This window comes from Rhipicephalus sanguineus, chromosome 5, assembly GCF_013339695.2.
Source record: "Rhipicephalus sanguineus isolate Rsan-2018 chromosome 5, BIME_Rsan_1.4, whole genome shotgun sequence".
NCBI lineage: Eukaryota > Metazoa > Arthropoda > Arachnida > Ixodida > Ixodidae > Rhipicephalus > Rhipicephalus sanguineus.
Window position 1 is genome coordinate 130,537,413 of NC_051180.1, and position 19,872 is coordinate 130,557,284.

The window sequence follows — 19,872 nt, forward strand, 5'->3', positions numbered from 1 at the left end:
AGATCAACTACGGGCTGTCCAGAGGGTTCACGATGGCGCCCTAAGGCTCGGCCTAACGGTGCCGACGTGGACGCGGCCCGCCTCGGTCTGAAAAGACCGGGCTTCAGGACTCTTAATAAAGTTTTGTGAACGAATGAATGATACTTTGATTTGGGTGCGCGCTAAAGAGCCCCAGGTGGTCAAAATTTCTGAAGCCCTTAACTACAGCGTATATCATAATTGTGTCGGAGTTTTGGTACGCAAAATCAGAACAATTATCATTATTCTGTTCAGCTCTTGTTAGGTGCGAGGGAGCGCCTTCTTTCTATGAATGACAGAGAAGACGTTTAAGACGGATTTTGTATATATACAGTTGCTTATAATTACGTCATTCTCCAGAAACGAGACTCGCAGGAACCGAACACAGCTGCATTTCGGACGTCGTTTGTCGATGCTATCTCCCGTTCCCCGCTCGCACCGGCGTCATCATCACACGCCACTTCGCGCGCGTCATGTGTCGTACCGAACGATGAGCGCTCGCGACGCAGACGCACTGAGGCCGGTAATCGATCGGCGAAGAGCTAATCGGCCAGGCCATTAAGTTTTCACCGCGCCATGACTATTATGGCTGCGGTCCCCGTCGACGTGGCGGAAATGCACGCCGAACAGAAAGACGACGCGCTAGTTGGCGCAGAACGGATATCGAAGCGGTACTTTGCTTCCACTTATGCAACGTTTTAGCGCACGCGATCCTGGAGAGCGAGCAAATACGCATAGAGCCTCGTTTTTATGAAGTTTTCGCCGCAACTAATGTTGAGAAGTATCCGCGATAGAGGGCGCGTATAAATGATGCACCGCCTGGTAAGCCAAACCGTCACGAGGGCTCAACTATTCATGCTGAAATGCGTCATTTCAGCGCTCTCATTCACGCGCATGCATCATGCATATCATTACCGAGTTCGTTTCGTGATAGACCAAACGTATAGCTATCAACGTTTCGGCTCAGTTGCAGTACGTGGCTGCTCTGTTGAGTACCGTATGTCCTTCATTCTATTGCTGGGTGTGCTGGCTGCATTGCAGTGGGTGACTTCGACTACGTGACTTTGGGCAACGGGCTTAGCGCACGTTAATAAAGGCTTCGACAAAACCTACGACTAATAAGCTCGGCACCGGATGAATAATCAAGGACAGTGGGATTTCTTTATCGCGCTCTTTTGTCAGTCCAAGAAAAATAAGCAGGTTTTGCCTAATACACCGGCCGCAAAAAAATATGTAGCAACGAAGCAGCTCGCTCTCTGTGTATGCTTCAATCGCCCCTAAGGAACACATCTTTTTATTGTTAATGAGCAGCTAACAAGCCGCCCGAATAACCAGCTTAAAGGTCAATGACTAACTGACGAAGGCAAGTTCTCTTATCGAAACATCTGATTCAAGGAGTATTCCTCATATGACGAATTCTCCTCACTAGCGTTCACGTCGAAACACAGAAAGCTTTTGACTATCTTTCCGAACAGCATTTTTTTCATTTATGTTGCATGCATCGGAAAATATGGGCAAGGAAAACACGTAGAGATTACCGTGCCCTCGTTAGCACGAAAAGCGGCGAAAGACCACGAGTTCGAGGAAGAAGGTACGTAATCTTCTGCAGTCGCTCACGTTCTAGAAACGAGCGTAAATGCGTCTACGGCATGAACGCCAATACACGTTCGCTTCCAAGCCGTCCTCATATGAATGAAGAGGCTGAACAAAAATTTTTAAGCTGGTAAATTGAACACTTTCATCGGCTCGCGCACTGTTCCAGCAGTTACTCGACATTTTGACATGGGATCAATTCTCATTCATAGCCTGTATGTACAGCTACAAAAAAATCGCTAGGCCTGCGCCGAACACGCACCATAGTTACAGCGAAAGCTGGAAGAGCGGCCTTTCTAAAGCTTGTTGTAAACTTTCCCGGGGCAACTAATACAAGTACACGCGCAAGGTACCCACTACACCATAAATCATCGTAATTTTTGTGAAGTAAGGAAGCACCCAATACGCCAATATTCTTCATACTGCGGAGAAGCGTGGTACCCGCTACACATTTGTAAGGCATTATGTGCACTTTGTCCTGTGAGTGATGACGACGAAGAATTATGGCTGAGCCCTTTGTAATGGGTTGGAAGCATTCAACGACCCACACGATGCACAATTCGCGTTGTGTGACTCCTGGTTGCTTTTTCAAAGTCTTTCTTGGGATACTTAAACGGAGAAATTTTGGTCTGTCTTTCTGTCTTTGTTTGTCGGCACGTCACACGAATCAGCCACTCGGCCAAAGTTGCACCACTTGCCCAAGAGCCAGCCATCTTGAACGGCTGACTAGGTTCGTACTTGTGTACATTGTCGATCAAAAAGCAAACATTACGCATATATGAGGCGCAACATCACTAGATAAGTATTAGGTGGTGTGTTCCTTTAATAGAAAATGCATACATACGTAATTCTAAAGACCCTAGTTTCTTAAGCTGCGCTGAAAATGCGACTGCGCTGAAACTTGCCTTCCTCCATGCCCTCTGCACGAGCTCATTGTTGTGTTTCGGTTTCGGGTCTGTATTGCACTGTACGAATGCCATGGGGCGCCGCTCTGGCATTCCTGTTTTACCCAGGCTACGTGTAAATAAAAGAGTGCGTGGAGAGTACTCGTTGAGTGCGGACGTTCCTTCTGCTTCAGCGCTTCGCGCCAAACCGCGTGTTCGGGCTGGCTGGCGTCCCCGCCGGTCGCGTTGGTCACCGCCGGTCTTCGCCTGCTGCTGCGCCGGGACTACCAGCCCGCAACACAGCACTCACGTTTCCCGACGTATTGCCAGATGGCGTCCATATCGCACGCAGCGCCTCTTCTGTCGTCTTTAGACGACATTTGCAGCGAAGCACGCAGATACGCGGCCAATTTTTTTGCCCTTCGATCAAGCCGTGTTACTTATGCTAACGCGATTCCTTGCCCGACAAAACGCCTGTATAGGTTCTTTTTGCGCATTAGTTTCAAGCACCGGAGTCGCTCTATGGAAGAATACTCGACTGCCACGCAAAGGGCTCGGGTTAAAATCCCATCGGATTCTGGATTTGTTTTTTTTTCTAATAATTTTGTCTTATTTCGCGCGATAGCAGTTATGGACACCGGTAGCGGCGGCGGACAACGGCACCGAAATAGGCTGTTGTTGTTATCTCATAAGAGCTTTCGCTATAAAACGAAAAAAGCACACTGGCAACCTTGTTTCTCCGTTGCGCCATACGCCGTTGAATACGCTAGCTTGTGTCTCTTTTAGGCCGCTTCAGGTCGACACAAAACCCGACGTAATTTAGATAAAAGAGCCAATAATTCGGAGCAACCGCTACGCGGCGCGGGACCCTGCGATGAATGGCCGAGAGCACACCGGCGTCAGACTCGAATGCTCGGCAAGCTTTATCTTTAATAGAACCGCCGCTCCGAATCGTCTCGTGCGTCACTGGCGGCGCCCGAAGAGGCGGAATCGACCGCACCTGGGCAACCAAAGGGTCAGCAACGTTTCATCGCATAACACTCCCCCTACCCCTTCACTAAGCCATCGTCCATCGTTGCCTATCCAGTACTGCCCCCTAATGAAAGTGGCAGTGGTGAATGACAGATAATACGAGTGCCGTTACATATTTGCGCATGACTGATAACTCAGGATAAGCTAATGTAAAGAATTTCATCGACAAGCTGTGAAAACGTGTATTCTGCAAAGCAGTCTAAAAGTCATTAATAAACACGCAGACAGTCCAGGATTAGAGAGAAATGAAACGCACAGGACACTGCGTAGCGGTTTCCCTTACACATTGGTCACGCAGGAGGCTGAAGTCGTGTGCTAGGTACGTGCCGTGCCTGCCAGATATGACGTCTCTATTGACCGGTACACACTGAGGCCGGACATGTCACACGGAGAGAGGGCGAGACAGCGTACTGAGAAAGAGGAGGAGGGAAATGTGGACAGTCGAGGGCGCGGGCAGGTGCACTGGCGCCGCTATAAGTGGACCACAGCTTTTGCGTCGCGCAATGTTTGCTACTCTGTCGCGTGGTTTAAGTTGCGCAGAAATGCGAGCAATAGGTATACAGATGATCGTCACAGTCCCAACCACATGTGGCCTTCGAACACCGTATGTATTTCCCTGAATAACCGGCCGCTTATCGGTGCATGCATTTACTTCGTTGTTTGCGAAACCGATGCCGCAATATCCCTGTATACCGGCTGGTTTAGGCTTGCATCGCCTGGGGCGCGCGACCGGTGCGTTACGCAAACTTATATGGGTGCACGCGATAGGCAAACCTATGGAACCGCAGCAAGCTGCTCGAGCAGCGCATACACCCTGCAAATGGTACACTCACACGCAGAGTCGCATTTCGTATAGCTTTCGTATTGCGTTTGCGAGTGCCATTATTGTGTATCGATTTTCGCGGTAATGTGCAACTGTCGTGTATCGTGTGGATAACTGCGCAACTCAATGTTCTCGACAGTTATCCCATTCTTCACTGGATGAGAAACGTATATGGTGTTGCTAACACCGCGCCGCGCTCAGGTTGCCCACCGGCACGCTTCGATCGCATCTCCGATGTCGTTGTCTTTGATGGCCTATATGTAACCTTAACAGATTACGGGTCTGGTCTCTCCGTTACGCGGTGGTTTAACAAAATGCCTGCTGGATGCTAGGCCATGTTCATGGTCGTATAACGTTGAGCCAACTCTACCGGATAAACGCACAGTGACGCAACGTTTGCCGCTTCTTGCAATGCCCAGAATAATCGAGACATGGAGTTATATCTTTGAAGCAACCGTTCACTGCACTTTCAGCATCATGTCAACCTGGAAAACGTAATACCAACGACCGACAGAGTCATTTGTTATGCACGGAACTGTTTTTCAGTACACTGCACAAAGAAACGTAATGGACCAACCTGATATGTGCCTTATTTGAATATCGCTAAGTATACAAGGCTCTCGTTTATGGCCAGGTACATAGGAACTTAGTTCCGATAAGAAATTCAAGAGTTCGATCGGCCACAGCGTGACTCCACGTGAAAATAGAGGCATTCGCGAAGATAAATACGACCAAGAAGAGATAACCAGGTGCTATGCTGGTGATGTAATAAAATCGTCGCAAAAGAAGGACTTACAAGCGCTACTAGGCTTCCTGCGATCTACTGGCCTGTCAGAACGCCTATGAGTGGAACGCTGTCGTGTGTGTGCGTGTGTGTGTGTGCGTGTGTGTGTGTGTGTGTGTGTGTGTGTGTGTGTGTGTGTGTGTGTGTGTGTGTGTGTGTGTGTGTGTGTGTGTGTGTGTGTGTGTGTGTGTGTGTGTGTGTGTGTGTGTGTGTGTGTGTGTGTGTGTGTGTGTGTGTGTGGTGTGTGTGTGTGTGTGTGTGTGTGTGTGTGTGTGTGTGTGTGTGTGTGTGTGTGTTAACCAAGCAGGTCGTGCTGCCCTTTTACAAAGAGGTCTTGTCAATAAAAATCACCTTGATCAACCCAGTGGTAGCTCGCAATTAACGACTGTGCTCGGCGGAAAGGCTTGAACGTAAAAGTAGACGGGCCGGTATGGTTGACCGTAAAGAAAGAATGCAGAAAAGACAGGAATGTTAAAGTATACTTTTGTCCACTTTGCTGCCCTACACATGGGGAGGGGAATGAGGGAATATAAGAGAGAGAGAGAAAGAAAGCGTGAGTGCACATGATACACATGTACAGTAAAACAGTTACAGGCTATCACTTAAGTCAATTGCCTTCAAGGACTGCAGAAGGGCTCATATGGTTTTCTGGGCTGATGAGCTGCGACGCCAGGCCCCCAAAATCTTTTCTTCATTAAAACGCCGACCATCAAGTCTACTTAAGGCGCAATACAGAGTCTCGCATTGTTGATCAAATTCGGAACAGCGGAACTAGAGGTGATCTGTAGTCTGTTCAAATTTGCAGTTAGCGCACATAGCTGAATTTGCCATTCTAGTGCGATAGCTGCATGAGTTGGTAAATGCCCGCAGACCCATATCCGATACAGCACTGTAGCGTCACATCCAGGAATATTTGTCGGCAGTTGCAGCTGCAGCAATGGATCGAGATTGCGTAGCAGACGATTAGAGTTTAGCGGAGAATTCGAGTCAATTAGAGTGGTCCTGCGCGTGATGTGGTGAAGCTCTTTTGCAGCGTCTTCTTTTGATGACGGTACGAGGAGTGTCGGCGCTCCATCGTGGGCACATCGGGCAGCGTCATCGGCGATGTGGTTACCACTGATGCCGCAATGTCACGGCCGCCATTGTAAAATTATGTCATCTCCTCCATTAGCAGCGCGCTGACAAATTTCAATGACGTGGAAACTACGATCAGTTGATGCCCCATGAAGATACAGAGGAAGGGTAGAAGCATAGAATTGGTAGTATGGTAAAATATAGAGAATGCACAAATTGGGAGGAATATAGGCCCGAGGACGAGCCTAATAACACCCGAGATATGTACTCGTATGGAACAAATGTTGCGGAATTGATGCTCGGGTGGAAAGCTGGGAGCATGTCGATTACCAGATGCAGCATTTACTGAATGGATTGAGTACGGACTAGTTGGTGTTCCACTGTAAACTTGCGTACGGCGCAAAGAAAGACGAACGGTCAGAAAGGACGAGGGCTCCTTGACGTTCTTTCTGTCCTTTCGTCTTTGTCTGCGCTGTATGCAATTTGTTGGATAGTTCAGTTCTTGGCCGCCATGAAACGTGGCAGTGGAATTATAAGGAGACGGCCAGGCAAGTTCCCCGATTCCTTCAACATTACGGTAAAATGATGTTGTGTACAGTAGTTTTTCCTAGGTGTTGCGCTTGAGAAGCGTGATGGAAGACTAAACTTGGCTTTGCCAACTTGCGCCGGAGTTTGGCGCTCAATAAAGACGTTCGCTCCCACCCTCCCTTAACTGAGAGGTCCGGCAGTGCCTCACCAACGTTTCAGAAGCGAGGCTACCAAAAGGACGAGTAACTGCGGGGAATGTAAAACACCTTCCAAGCAGGCCTGGCTGTTAAGGTCGTTAGGTAGATTTCCCAGCGAACTTCTCAAGGTGCATAAGCGCACTATGAAGCGGGGCAAAGTTGTTACACCGTTTTCAGCCACCTGCCAGGATAGAGTTGCCCGTGAGAAGAAATGCTTTATAATGTGCTTTAAAAGTTCGGCTACTCCTCGGAGATCCGACTCTCAGGTGGGTAGCTCGCTGAAATACACGACGCTGCTGAGGGCAAGCACTAGCGGCTAAGATGAATTGAAGAAACGCTGTCGGTGTTGGGGCAGCACAATTAGAAGTAACTTGAAGACGAAGAGAGATGAAACGTTTCTCTAGAACTGAAAGAGAGTGCGCAAAGCTTCTACTTATTCATAAAATTACCCCCCCCCCCCTCACACACGCACACACGCACGTACGCACAAACACACACACACACGCACAAGCGCACCCGCACGCAAACACGCTTGCGTGTTATGTTCACGACGATATTTACTTGAATCATTTTTGAAAAATGGCGGCGGCAGACATTCACCCCGCCTACTTGACCTAATCAAGTCTTATTACATAGTATTTTGGCGATGTCTTTCTAACATTTACATTTTCAAATAAGGCCTCAGTTTCTGCGAGAAAACCGAGGGGAGGGGGGGGTAGAGGATAAACGAGAGAAAGACAGTGGCCCCTTCTTTCTTGCTTTTAGTCGTCGTTTGCACCAAGTAACTTGTATTTTTTCGCCTTTATTTCTCTATCATGCACATACTTACGCCTGTGCCGACTGTGGCGAACAGCATACTAGCTTCGAAGGCAAGGAGCGTGTTTGAACGCACTATTATTTCAGGAGTGATTGTTTGTAGCGTGCTGCATGCATAATGTGTCAAAGATTTCAAGATTTCCGCACTGTGGGGCCAAGGGTGTCACAGAGATTTCGTGGTTTATGCATGTACGCTGTTGAGAATTAAGATAGATAGATTAATGAGCAACGCAATCTAAAACATTTGGTCTTGCTTTGAACTGTTTACTTGATCAGCACCATTTATGAGCGATGCTTACGAAACCGTTGTGAGATATAAATACTTCCATCAGTTTGAATAATTGCATCAATATGCAGGAATGTAGATTTTATTACGCGCTTAGCCGAAATGTTTCGGGCCCATATCCCCACCATTACTTCGTGACATGCTTGAAGAAAACATTACTATAGGAATCTTAGCTTGACTACGTCTTCGCTCGGATCCGAACACTAGAATCTGAACTAAGTGCAGTGCTTAAAAAAAACAGCAACGACGAGTATGTGTTTGTACTGCGACGGAGGTACAACGGCGGCTCCGAGGCATCCTGAAATTAAATATATATGAGGATACGCTGCAAATGTCGCGATGTCTCTTCTGGCTTTACGACTTCGGGCAATTTACAAAACGCCACGACAACGCCTTCGACCAGCCGAACCCGATCAACACCGATGAAACGAGTCACCGTAATAGGCGCATTAAATTCACGACAGCCGAACGAGCCCGTAAACGAGTCCGAACTGAGACAAACTTTTTCGCTCGCACTATATAACGAGGTATTTTCTCGAGGCTCTCCAACAAACAGCCAACGCTGTACAAGTCGAAGCGCAGCGCAATAACCTTAATTTGGTGCCATTCGGTCGTTGTGGTTGCTGTTGTTCGAGTGCCGCCACCGAGTGCGCTTTCGGTCCAAATGTCAAAACAGAGTGGAGTGAGAGTGAGCCAATTCCGGCACCTCTTTTCTGTTGACGACGGGAAACGGCGGGAAGCGATGTCATTGTGTCCCCTCCTTTGTGACGTCGTACTGAAGTTGTGAGAATGGTTGAAGATGCCGGCCCTGAAGGTGTAATCACGACGTATACTACGGAATGAGCGATTGCTCTTATCTCGTCTTTCAAGTCATATAACCGCGTCTGACAGCCTAAAGTGCGACAGCGATAGACGTACCGAAAGTGACCTTCAATACTTAATCTGTGCTCGTGGAGAAGACACGCAGTGAGGATTTAAAGAAATTGCAGCAAATTTGGTGAAATGTTATTTTTTTTTTCGTCCAATTTATGTTTAACAAGAATGTCATGTAAATATTTCCCCGGGTGCCAGAGTATCCAATCCCGTAGTGGTACTACGCAGACATGTCCGAGCCATCGGCAAAACTTTTGTTTTGTTAAGTCAGTACTGCAGAACCCAGAAGTTCGAGCAACGTTCATGAAAAGTAAAAATTGCCGTCGATCACTTTGTAGCAGGAGCCGAGAAAGAAAGCCCACGCGGATTTCGCACAAACTTTCCCAGTTGTCGAAAAATGTTTCAAGTGGGAAGCTTTGTTTCTGAAAAAAATCCCGTATTAAATTTTCTCGTGCTGCAAAAAAGCGAATGACAATTCTTTCTGTGGTTAACTTTTTGGCATTCAAATGTTTTCCGGTTCTGAACGTTTAGTTGCAATACTGAGCTGATCCTTTAGATAGCGCTACCAGCGCACCCTCGCATTCACTTTCTTTTTCTAACGTCTTATGAAATGCATGACAATCTACAAAGCATAAATTGAAAACATGAACTAGCACAATCAAGTGACATCGATGCCATGACGACCACGAAACAGCAGCAACGCCCCGACAATGACGTCGCATCCGCCGCTAACTGAACTTTCTCCTCCGCACGTTTAATCCACCAATGCCAGTTATTCCTCCAACTACGCGCTTTAAAACAGTGTAGATGCTTCGCACCGTGGTTTGAGAACTACAACGTTGACGTGAAAAGAGCGAGAGAGAGAAAAGAAAAGAGTCCTAACTGCTGCTTCTGCACTTCGTACGACGCAACGTTACCCGCGCATCAGACGTATCGAACGGGGCGTGTTTTGTTATTCCAGGCGGCTGTCGAAACCAAATGCTCGTCGGGACAGGTGCATTAAACGCAGCCCCGAGCGCCTGTTCTGCCGTTCACGTACTTTGCTTCTAAACATTTTACAAAGCCTCGAGGGCAGGTCAAACAGGAAGCGAATTTTACTTATTCAGGGCCGCGCTCGCATAAAGTATCACCTGTACGAAAAAGAGCTTTCTCCTCGATGTCCAGAAAGAATTAGCGGCGCGTGAATAATGCACTATGTAATTAAGGCCCCAGTGTTCGGGACGAGGGTCACCGCTGTTCTTAAGCAGCGGGTCGTAAAACACGCGCGCCGCTAAGCTTATCAGCAAAGAAGGCCTGCATATTGTATGCGGGCTAGTTGGGCGGACTGGCGTATGCTACAACTTGTCTGGTGGCCAAGAAGAGCTTTGGGGCTTCGCAATGAATTACGCACGGCGCGCCTAAATGATGGGTTCCGACAATGAAGTTCTTAAAGCTGACGCTCCCCATCAGCGTCGCGCGCGCGGTAGACCCTGTAAGTCGGGACACGCTTTTCTTATTCCGATTAAGGGAATAAGATGGGACCGTTCAGAAGCTATAAATAAATGCTTCCCGAAACGGTGCTTCGAAGAAAAAAAATCTAGTTGAAGAACATTTCGTTTTAGTTTCAACGTCCAACCCGCTGCCATCACCTTATTTTATTTTTTTTTTGCCTGGGGTTTTAGGAGAATAAAATACGTTTTTTTCTTAGTAAAGGTTGTGGTGTTTGCACAGCAGTCCACGTGGTTCAGTTACAAAAGGAAGCAACCAGGTGTGCATCGTTGGTAGTTTTGGCAGCGTAAAAATAAACTGTAGAAAACGGTTATCGACAAATATGTGTACACGTCATGTCTAGGGAGACATACGATTTGCTAGTTTAGCAATGGATGTTCTGGCGTTCGTAAGAATCGCAAATAGTATTAGCTCAACGCTTTACGTATAGGAAGATGATGTTCTTGAGGAAGTGAAAAAGGAAAGAACACATTTAGGCTATACACCAACTATATATAGATTATAGCCTGATTCTGCGTTTTCCTTTTTTCTACTTGGGCAATTGCAGTATATATGACGATTACAATATGTGCCAGAATCAGCGAATAATACAAGTAACATAAACTTCCTTGATACAAATATGACAATACGTTGTGATATCTGTATCAAGAAATTTGCACGATAGGAAGGATAAAGTTTTGAGACAAAACCCTCCGTCTTATTCCAACGGCAAGCGCGACCCTTCTCTATACAGAAATGACTGCGTGCCGCCAATAGAACGATGAAACCAGGAATAGAAAAGGAAGCAAACAAACCAGTGTACACACGTGGAACGTAAAACGTGTAATACGCGCAAACAGCCATCGCTCATTTATCATTTCATTCGCAAAGAATATAGAAACATGAAAAACATACTGCAATATTTTGCAGCTATTTGGGCAGCAATTTCGTATTCAGTGTACAAAAGAAAATCCAATATCAAACTACAAAAAAAAAAAAAAAAAAAATCAGCCAGCTCCGCTTTGCGGACACCGATGAAGCAGCGAAGCTGGTGGCGTTCCCTTCGTCAGGTCAACGCATTTCCATGTTTTGCAAGTAGTTCAGATATGTTGTATCGCTGCTCTTTATTAAACACTCTTTGTTAAACTTTGAGGTAGCAGTACAGTGTAATTGCATCTTGACCATACGACACTTATACACAGGTTTACAAAGAAGCCGTCACTTAGGATGCCCCGATACGTTGTATCACTGCTCTTTATTAAGCACTCTTTCTTAAGCTTTGAGGTGGCATTATAACCACCAGCTTTTATAATCACGAAGTATCACGTGACAGCGGTGTGACTGTGGTAACGCGCACGCCATTTGCTGGGCTAACTGTTGCTTTCTTTCCTTTTTAGTGGAAGTTGTGTGTAGTGGAATTTACCCAATTCCTTTAGCACATACGCGTGTATGATGATGATAGTTTTCTGATAGGCCGCACAGATTACTGTGGCACATATCCGTTTGTGGGGCTAACTGTTGCCTTCATTTTCAGTGGACGAGTTATGAGTAGTGGTACTTACCCAACGTCTGTGGTGAACACCCGTTTATGGTGCCCACAAGCGTTACCACGTATCTCGGACTATAGAAAGGCTCGACCAAGAACAGCTTCGCGGTTAAGAAGCTCCGAATTTGTTAGAGCTCGCCTTCGTGCTCCATTTGTACACGCCAGGTAGGGATTTTGTTTGCCTTTCGGGAATGCTGCAAAATGTCTTTATCTAGCTGATGCTTTGGCGGCGGAAGTCTACGATTTCACATCGCAAAATAAACAGGTGCAATAGCGCAATACGTGTAACGTACGCGTCACCAAATTTGTTGGAGATAATAACGTAAAATTGCTTATGAATAACTCGTTACAATATACCAATGAACGAAAGAAGGTGAATTTTAAGGGCTCGTTTTTCTATGTTGTACTGTACACAATATCAATGAGAACTAACAGAAGGAAAGTATAAGGGATGTTACTTATACTAATTGTGTTATAAATGAGAAGAAATCACAGTGGACCAAGATCGATAATTTGCCGCGGGCATGGATCGAGCCTGCAACCTTCGAATAACGCGTTCCATGCTCTACCAATTTATCTACGGCTGCAGTCATTCTCCCGTCCAGTTTATCGGGTATGTCTGTGCATTTAAACATGGGAGTGTTAACCAGCGCCGTCGCCGTCATGGCTAGGAGCGGCTCTGATTAACATTCCCAGGTCCACTTTAATTTCTTCTAATGCATCTCACAATTACTACAAATAACATCTCACATACTTTCCTTGGCTTGATTGTCTGTTAGTTCTCATTAATTGCTACCATACGAAGTATTTCAGTCATGATGCGAACACAGTACTGCAAGAATAGGCTTGCGCAGAATCCTCCATTAGGGGAGGCCCACCTTGACCGCACCGCTCCCTCCCGTTGGTCGAGTCCGATCCACCTGCTTAGAGTTCTCAAGTTCAGGCGCGTGTTTTGTGTAATATTGTACAGTGTTAAGCTTGCGCATTCAAGAAGGAAAAAATTCGGCACATCCTACGTACCCTGGGAATCGATGTAATGCGAAGCATGCGGCGGGAAGGTGACTGTGGCGTAACTGTTTTCATTGAGCAAGACGTTGCGAAACGACGATAAAGATAGGCGCAAATGGTATACACACACATATATGTGTAAGAGTCGCACATGTGTTATATAAACAGTTGTTTAGAGTTGCGTAACGATGCCAACAGCAGCGTGGGTAATAACAACACCAGACGCGGTAAGTTGGTATGTAGCGCTTATACTTGTCCGTTATGATGGAGAACGCACGCACGTTTCACAAACCCGTGTACACGTGTGGAAGGAGTTCTTGAGTGTTCCCACGTACATGAAGGCGAGCGCAATGTCTTTGTTATTGTGACTGATGCGCGCAACGCAGACCTCATTAATTCCGCTGCTTGTCTGTGTGTGTTCGGTGTCTGGCGGCTGGCGAAGTGGGATGCGGCCGACGTTGAAGTTGTGCATCGCCGTGTTCTTATATGTACCCACGCCTCCACGCCTGCAGTAAAGCCGCTTGCTGTGGACGACACAGTGGGCCCATCGCTGCAAGTTTAAGTGCAAACAGGCCAGTTTCTGTGAGCAGAGCGTCTTTTTCGAGGTCGTGCAGATGCGCGTGCACAGACTGTACGTTGAGAGCGGCGAGCGTGAGGTGATTGTTGTGGTTGTGGCATCGGATGAAGGTGGTAGCCCGGCCCAAGACATTGTCTAGATGTTTGTTTGCTAGCTGGGTGATGTCGTCGACAGACTGTGTCGATAGAGCCGGCGACATGTCAGAACCTGAAGTCACCTTTTCCGTTGGTGAGGTTTGGCCCGTCGATGCCAGTAGCCCTAGAGAGTGCTACCTGGGCGTATGCGGCCCTTTGTGACTTATATATAGTTATGACGTTTGCTTGTGCCAGGGGAAACTGTGCCCTCTTACACGAGATATTTGTCCGGCGTATGTCGTGGTTGTGGTGGTTCGCATTCCCACGGGCACAAATTTAGTTCCATTGAGGGCGCGCTGTAGTTATGTGCTTCCTCCTGGCTGGGACGATAATGCATGCAAATTCAAGCCACAGTCGCAAGGTGTCGCCGTGTTCGTCACGCTTGATGCACCACGAGGTGCCCATGTTTCTATTAACGAGGCCGTCGCTTACGTCAATGTTGGCTGTTATCATGTACGGCTTGCCGATGCTCAGGTAAATTGAGGCCGGCAGGGTAACCATGTCGCTTGCGTTCATATTGGCCCCGCCTTGGTCAGGGCATCCCTGTGTACCTGCTCGTTCTTATAGCTCAGTTACGTTATCAAAAGCGGGATGGCATAACAGGTTGTCCGCAGCGTCGAGGCAACGTGTGTTATAGCGGTCAACGTCCGCATTGCTGTAGTATAGCCGTATGCCGTCAGGGCACTTAGCGGCGCTTTTTTCGCGTGTCACAAAGCGGATCTCAATCAATCTGACGTCATCCTCTGTCAGCATGAGGCCATCGCCCAACCTCATATGAAATGAAGAGAACACTGCGTCATTCTGGCGGGCCACGTGGACGAGTAGATGGCAGTCGAGCATCTTCCGGGGGAGTTCTGCCTTCAGCTCCCTCACTTGCCTTGATTTTCAATGCGTAGGTTCACGGTTACTGTGTTGATTGAGGCTGTGAATTATCTGTGGCACATACCCGCATAACATGAACTGTGGTGTGCGGGTTTGTACCACACATGACTAATGGAAAGGATTTCATCACGTACGCGACAGGCGCGTTGGGGTATTCGTGTCATGACAAGTGAATCGTGTTCGTCATACACTGATTCCCCTGGTATGCCAATTTTGGTACATTACGAGTTATGGAGACGACCAGGAGAGCGCCCAGACGTAGGCGGCTAGACAGATAGATACGTAGATAGAAACGGCCGATGTGCCTGAGGTTCGCTGGGAAATGCTTCGCATTTAATTAATCGTAAAGTTACATCAAGCTGGGCTGGCTTAGTACAAAGATTCTCGACGCTCAAGGAAGCACGCTGTCACTAGGAGGCATGAGGAGACATGCATACGTGTATAAAAAGTGGAAGACCCGTAGCGACGGCGTCTTGAAGCTTCCGCCTTGGAGTTCCCGCACTAGCTTCCTGTGACGTCACGAACTGACGTCGACGTCTGCTCCAGCACAGTTAAATATTTACGGGTAAAGCCAGATTATGTTGCATTTTAAAGGAGCCAATGATACAGCTTACCTAACTCCGAGAACATTCACAGCGCCATGAAGGCCTGGCGTACTTTAAATATTTATGACTAAAACGGGCCAGTGAAAAGGAAGCGCATGCCTGAAGTTGAAAAAGAAAAAAAAAAGCAGATTAGGGCTCTACCTTTGGTACAAGTGGTAAAAGTCCTATTACGAATTTAATAACAAGCGAGTTCAGCACGAGCGACAGAATAAAGGAAAAGTACGGAGGGTAAGCCTAACAGTATCCCCTTTGTTACCTTGTATCGCGGTTGAGCGAAGTGGGAGAGCAAGAAAGGTAAGAGGGAAAGGGAAAAAGGCAGACAGCATAATCATTGCGGTTTGCGGCACCGAATGGTACCTGCCAATACTACAGTCGTTCACTCAGACTTGTAGTTCGCAAAAAAAACTGCGTTAACGCATAAGTAGCCCACTGACTGCGGTCTCAAGGGGGCCCTTGAAGATGTTTTGCTTGACTGTCCTCGATACAGCGATACAAGCTCTCGCGACTGCACAATAACATTGTGAAGGCAGGTTATTGTCAGGGTTGGATATTTAAAAAAAAGAACCTGAAGGAAGAACAGTGCACAGTCCGAAAGCTTGCCTACTGGTTTTCGGACGGCAGTTAAAGTTGGTTATCCGAGCTAGCCGCTATGAAAGATTCCACCATCTCTAGTTGTGCTGTTGTGTATTACTGTATTCAATACTGCTGTATCAGAAGCCTCCGAGGCCTTAGCCAGGCACACGTGTACTCCTGCTTGGTATGAGGGTGGTGTTTTCAGGACTTCTAGTTTAGAACCACACAACAATGAGTTACTTCTTAGAGATTGTTCTGTATGCTTCCCTCCTCCTACGGCCGTGTATGCAAGCTTACCGCTTCTTGTTTACTTTAATATTTATTTTTTTTACAGGCGGGCAGCTGAGTTCGCATCTCAGACAAAAAAAAGGTCACATTGAAGCTCCTGGTCCTCTAAAAGTAATAAAAAAATTAAAGAGCCGAGCCGGCTCGAAAGGCAAAAGGGATTACTTGCTCTTAGTTCAATCCTGTGAGAAGAGAGTCGAGTTTACAAAGCCCCACAATCAAACGTGGACATCTCAGAGCGGTTCGCTCCCATTTCTTGTCCGCTAAGCAACATCGCTATGGCTGTTATCTTGTCATCTATCCCTACTACGTCTTTTCTTTTGTCTGTTTCGTTATTACGTCCCCGGTTTCGGAATATGGGAAACTTGACAACGGTGCATTTGATCATTGGGAAGAAGAAAAACAAAAATCAAAGCGAGCGACCATCAGCGAAATGACGAAAGAGACGCCAGCCATGATATTGACTAGTGATGCGAGAATGTCGACGTAGCTTTTTCAATGGATACACGCCCCGGGCAACGTCTTCCTTCGTCCCAGCACTCATCTTAGTCCTGAGCGAACCAGTCATCCAGCCATACGGTGCGCCTCTCAGTGTACGTAGTAGCGTGTCCCTGTGTACCTCAGCGTGTGCGCGCAAAAAGAAGGAGAAAGAAGACGAAAAACAAATAACCAAACCCCGAAGTCGTGTCTTCGCAGCTAAGAGCCCCTGGGGTATTCTTGGATAGTAAAAAAAATACCTTCCCTCCACCTCCCCACACCCGCCCGTTCGCTCGTGGTGCGCCCTCTGTGGAGCGACCTCTATAGGGAACACATTTTGCATGCCTTGCTGGTCTGGTGATCCGACCGTGGTCGCGCGAACGTATTGAAAGAACGTCTCTAATTCTTGCCTCGTCAGCAAAATTCACCCTTCGCTTTCTAAGGTGCGCTTGCCGTACATCCCTTTTCTGTCGTCCCCTTTCTTGTTTGCTTAATCTGGGCTAGAACAGGGCACCGATTCCACGATGAAGTCAAAGCAAGCAACACTGGTGCGTACGCGAGCTCCTGAAGCGTACCCGTGTCACATGTCAAATACCCTTATTATACACATGCGGAGTTCGTGTCTTCCGCCCTTTCTTTGGGGGTTGGTTCTGAACATTTCGAACATGAGTGTTATTTCGAAGACACGTTCCAGCAGACTGCGGAATGATTGCTGAACGTACATTCCGCTGCTTTTTTCATCTTGATCGGTATTCCTCGCATATTATTGTTGCACCGTGTAAGAAGCTGCTGTACGGGCGCCCTTGCACGCTCCGCAGATTCGAAATGGTCTCTCTGACGACGAGAGGTTCGAGAAATGGCGAGATTTTATGCTATCAATGGAAAACGCGATGTCACGAGGTCATTGCTACGCCTTTAATTAAATTTAAATCGAGAAGAGACGATAACAAATAAATATAGACGAAGAAGGGAGCGTCACCGATATGACGAGTAATGTGATGAAGCGGAGGCAAACAGAAGAAACGAGGAAAAAGTGGAAGAGCCATGCGTGAGCGGTGCCCATTCAGCCATTGAAGAGCGCCAAGGCGAAAGCGACCTTCTTCGTGTGTAGCCTTCGTTTTAGCGCAGAAGCACGTTATTTTCTTGAAATGCTTCATACATTCCGGCGCGCTTGTTTTTTAGGTTCTATTTTCTCGACGAGATGACTATTCATACGCGCGCCTCGGAGGAATCCGGTCAAAAGAATTTGCACGAGAGCGGATAAAGAACGTATTCTCTACATTGATGCGAAAGGAATGTGCGAAAGAAAAAGAGATTAATAAAAGAAAAAAGGAGGCGAAAGCTGCGTTTCACAGCTGCGTGCTCTGATGTATTCGCTTCATCTCAAAGCAGGGCCATTGAGTTTTCGATCAGAAATGTTTAATTTGTGGAAGTACAATTGTATTTTTTTTTGTATTTCTCACTTGCAAGAGGTTAAGGCGAGCTTGATACGACATAAGATATGTTTCGTGCTTTCAAACTGATTTCTCTTGTGGCGGAACTCCTACTGCAACGTTCCATAAGCCATTCCAATAATCTCATGCGTTTCCGTGTGAATCTCACTGAAATAATATATGACAGATATATGGACATTACATCGACTCCATAACAAAACATAAGGAATCATTGGAATGTCGTGCGGAACGATTCAGTAGGAACTATATGAATTGCCAGCCCAGCTCCTATTCCAAAGCAGCCAAACATGCAGCGGCTCGGACAAGACAGTCCACTCTATACTAAATACTACAACGATGACTTACGATATTTCGTGGCTGTTGATTTTACTAGTTTAGCAAACTTCGCTCCTGCTGCTTAAACGAGCCAAGCCAGCTCAAGGTGTGGTGCTCAAGGTGCTGAATTTATGTTCCATGCATTAGGCGCAAAGTAAAATTCATTATGTGCTGGTCTCCATCGCTGATGGGCTTGTAATACGACTAGCGTTAGTAGTCTTGTACGCACTAAACAAAGCTGAATTTTATGCGACGCTTTAAAATTGGCCCTGAACCAGCTACAGTTTTCGATAAGTCAAGAAGTTTTTGTAACGAGTAGAGTGCATCCGAGATATACAACACAAAAAATTAAAAGAAAGGATCCGATACAAGCGGAGATACCAACGAGTGCAGCGTGTATCTTTTCCGTCCACGCTCAATGTACTCCATATTGACGTGAACAGCGCGTGTATTACACAAGGACGAAGAAACGACGAGGACTAGCGACGAGGACGTCAATATGGAATACCAACTAGCCCGGTCACACACCTTGCTTCAATGTACTCCGCTCCGAGGGACGGTCGCAGCACCGGCGACAGCTCTCGACACGAGTCTGCCAGCTGCTGTTAGTTGACAGCTGTGGGAGACCACTCATGCTCTACCTAAAAAGAGTGGTACTTCAACTTTATGACCTGATTGAGAGCTTCAAGCATCACGATCGACTAAAAAAATGGCTGAGATGCTCACAGCTTTTTCTTGTTTTCCTTTCAGTATATCTTGTTTAAGAGATGTCAGCGCTTTTTTATAGCACAGGCTACTCCTTTTCACAGATACTAGATATCTTGAAAATTATAGCAATGAAAAAAGAAAGAAACATCAAACATAAACTTGCACCTAGGGCCTTTCATGTAACTTAGTCAAGCCATAAAAGTTATCCATCATCACAAAGTCCATTCACGTATCGACACGAAAAACTGTCCGCGGAATGTGTCATATTATCAAGCCAGAGGGATGGTCCCGGGCGTCTTTGAAAAGAGTTAGCGGTTATATATATAAGAATGCAATGCGTCCGAAAAACGAACCAAAGCAAGGTCTAGTGCAATATTTCGTACGCTTCCGACCAGGTTAACAAATGTGTAGTTTCCGGGCCGACCGACCGACCGACCGACCGACCGACCGACCGACCGACCGACCGACCGACCGACCGACCCGACCGACCGACCGACCGACCGACCGACCGACCGAACCGACCGACCCGACCGAACCGACCAACGACCGACCGACCGACCGACCGACCGACCGACGACCGACCGACCCCGAACCGACCGACCGACACGACCGACCGAACCGACCGCCCGACCGACCGACACGACCGACCGACCGACCGACCGACCGACCGACCGACCGACCGACCGACGACCGACCGACCGACCGACCGAACCGACCGACCGACCGACCGACCGACCGACGACGACGACCGACCGAGCCGAACCGACCGACCGACCGACCGACCGACCGCCGACCGACCGACCGAAACCGACCGAACCGACCGACCGACCGACCGACCAACAACAACCAACCGACCGAACCGACCGACCGACCGACCGACCGACCGACCGACCCGACCGACCGACCGACCGCCCGACCGACCGACCGACCGAC

The 19,872-nt window shown here is 47.5% G+C and overlaps 2 protein-coding genes across 2 annotated transcripts in view; both read left to right on the forward strand.

Moving 5' to 3' along the window:
* LOC119394255 (uncharacterized) overlaps positions 1–19,872 on the forward strand; it is a 114,169-nt gene that overhangs the window by 19,922 nt on the left and 74,375 nt on the right. The window lies entirely within an intron of this gene.
* Positions 19,405–19,872, forward strand: part of LOC119394977 (cell surface glycoprotein 1-like) — a gene marked incomplete at both ends in the record, with an annotated part of 3,806 nt that continues 3,338 nt past the window's right edge. The window contains 2 exons of the mRNA XM_037662272.1: positions 19,405–19,563; positions 19,757–19,872. The exon at positions 19,757–19,872 is cut by the window's right edge and continues 3 nt beyond it. Of these exons, the coding sequence (XP_037518200.1) occupies positions 19,405–19,563; positions 19,757–19,872 (275 nt within the window). The remainder of the gene's footprint in view (positions 19,564–19,756) is intronic.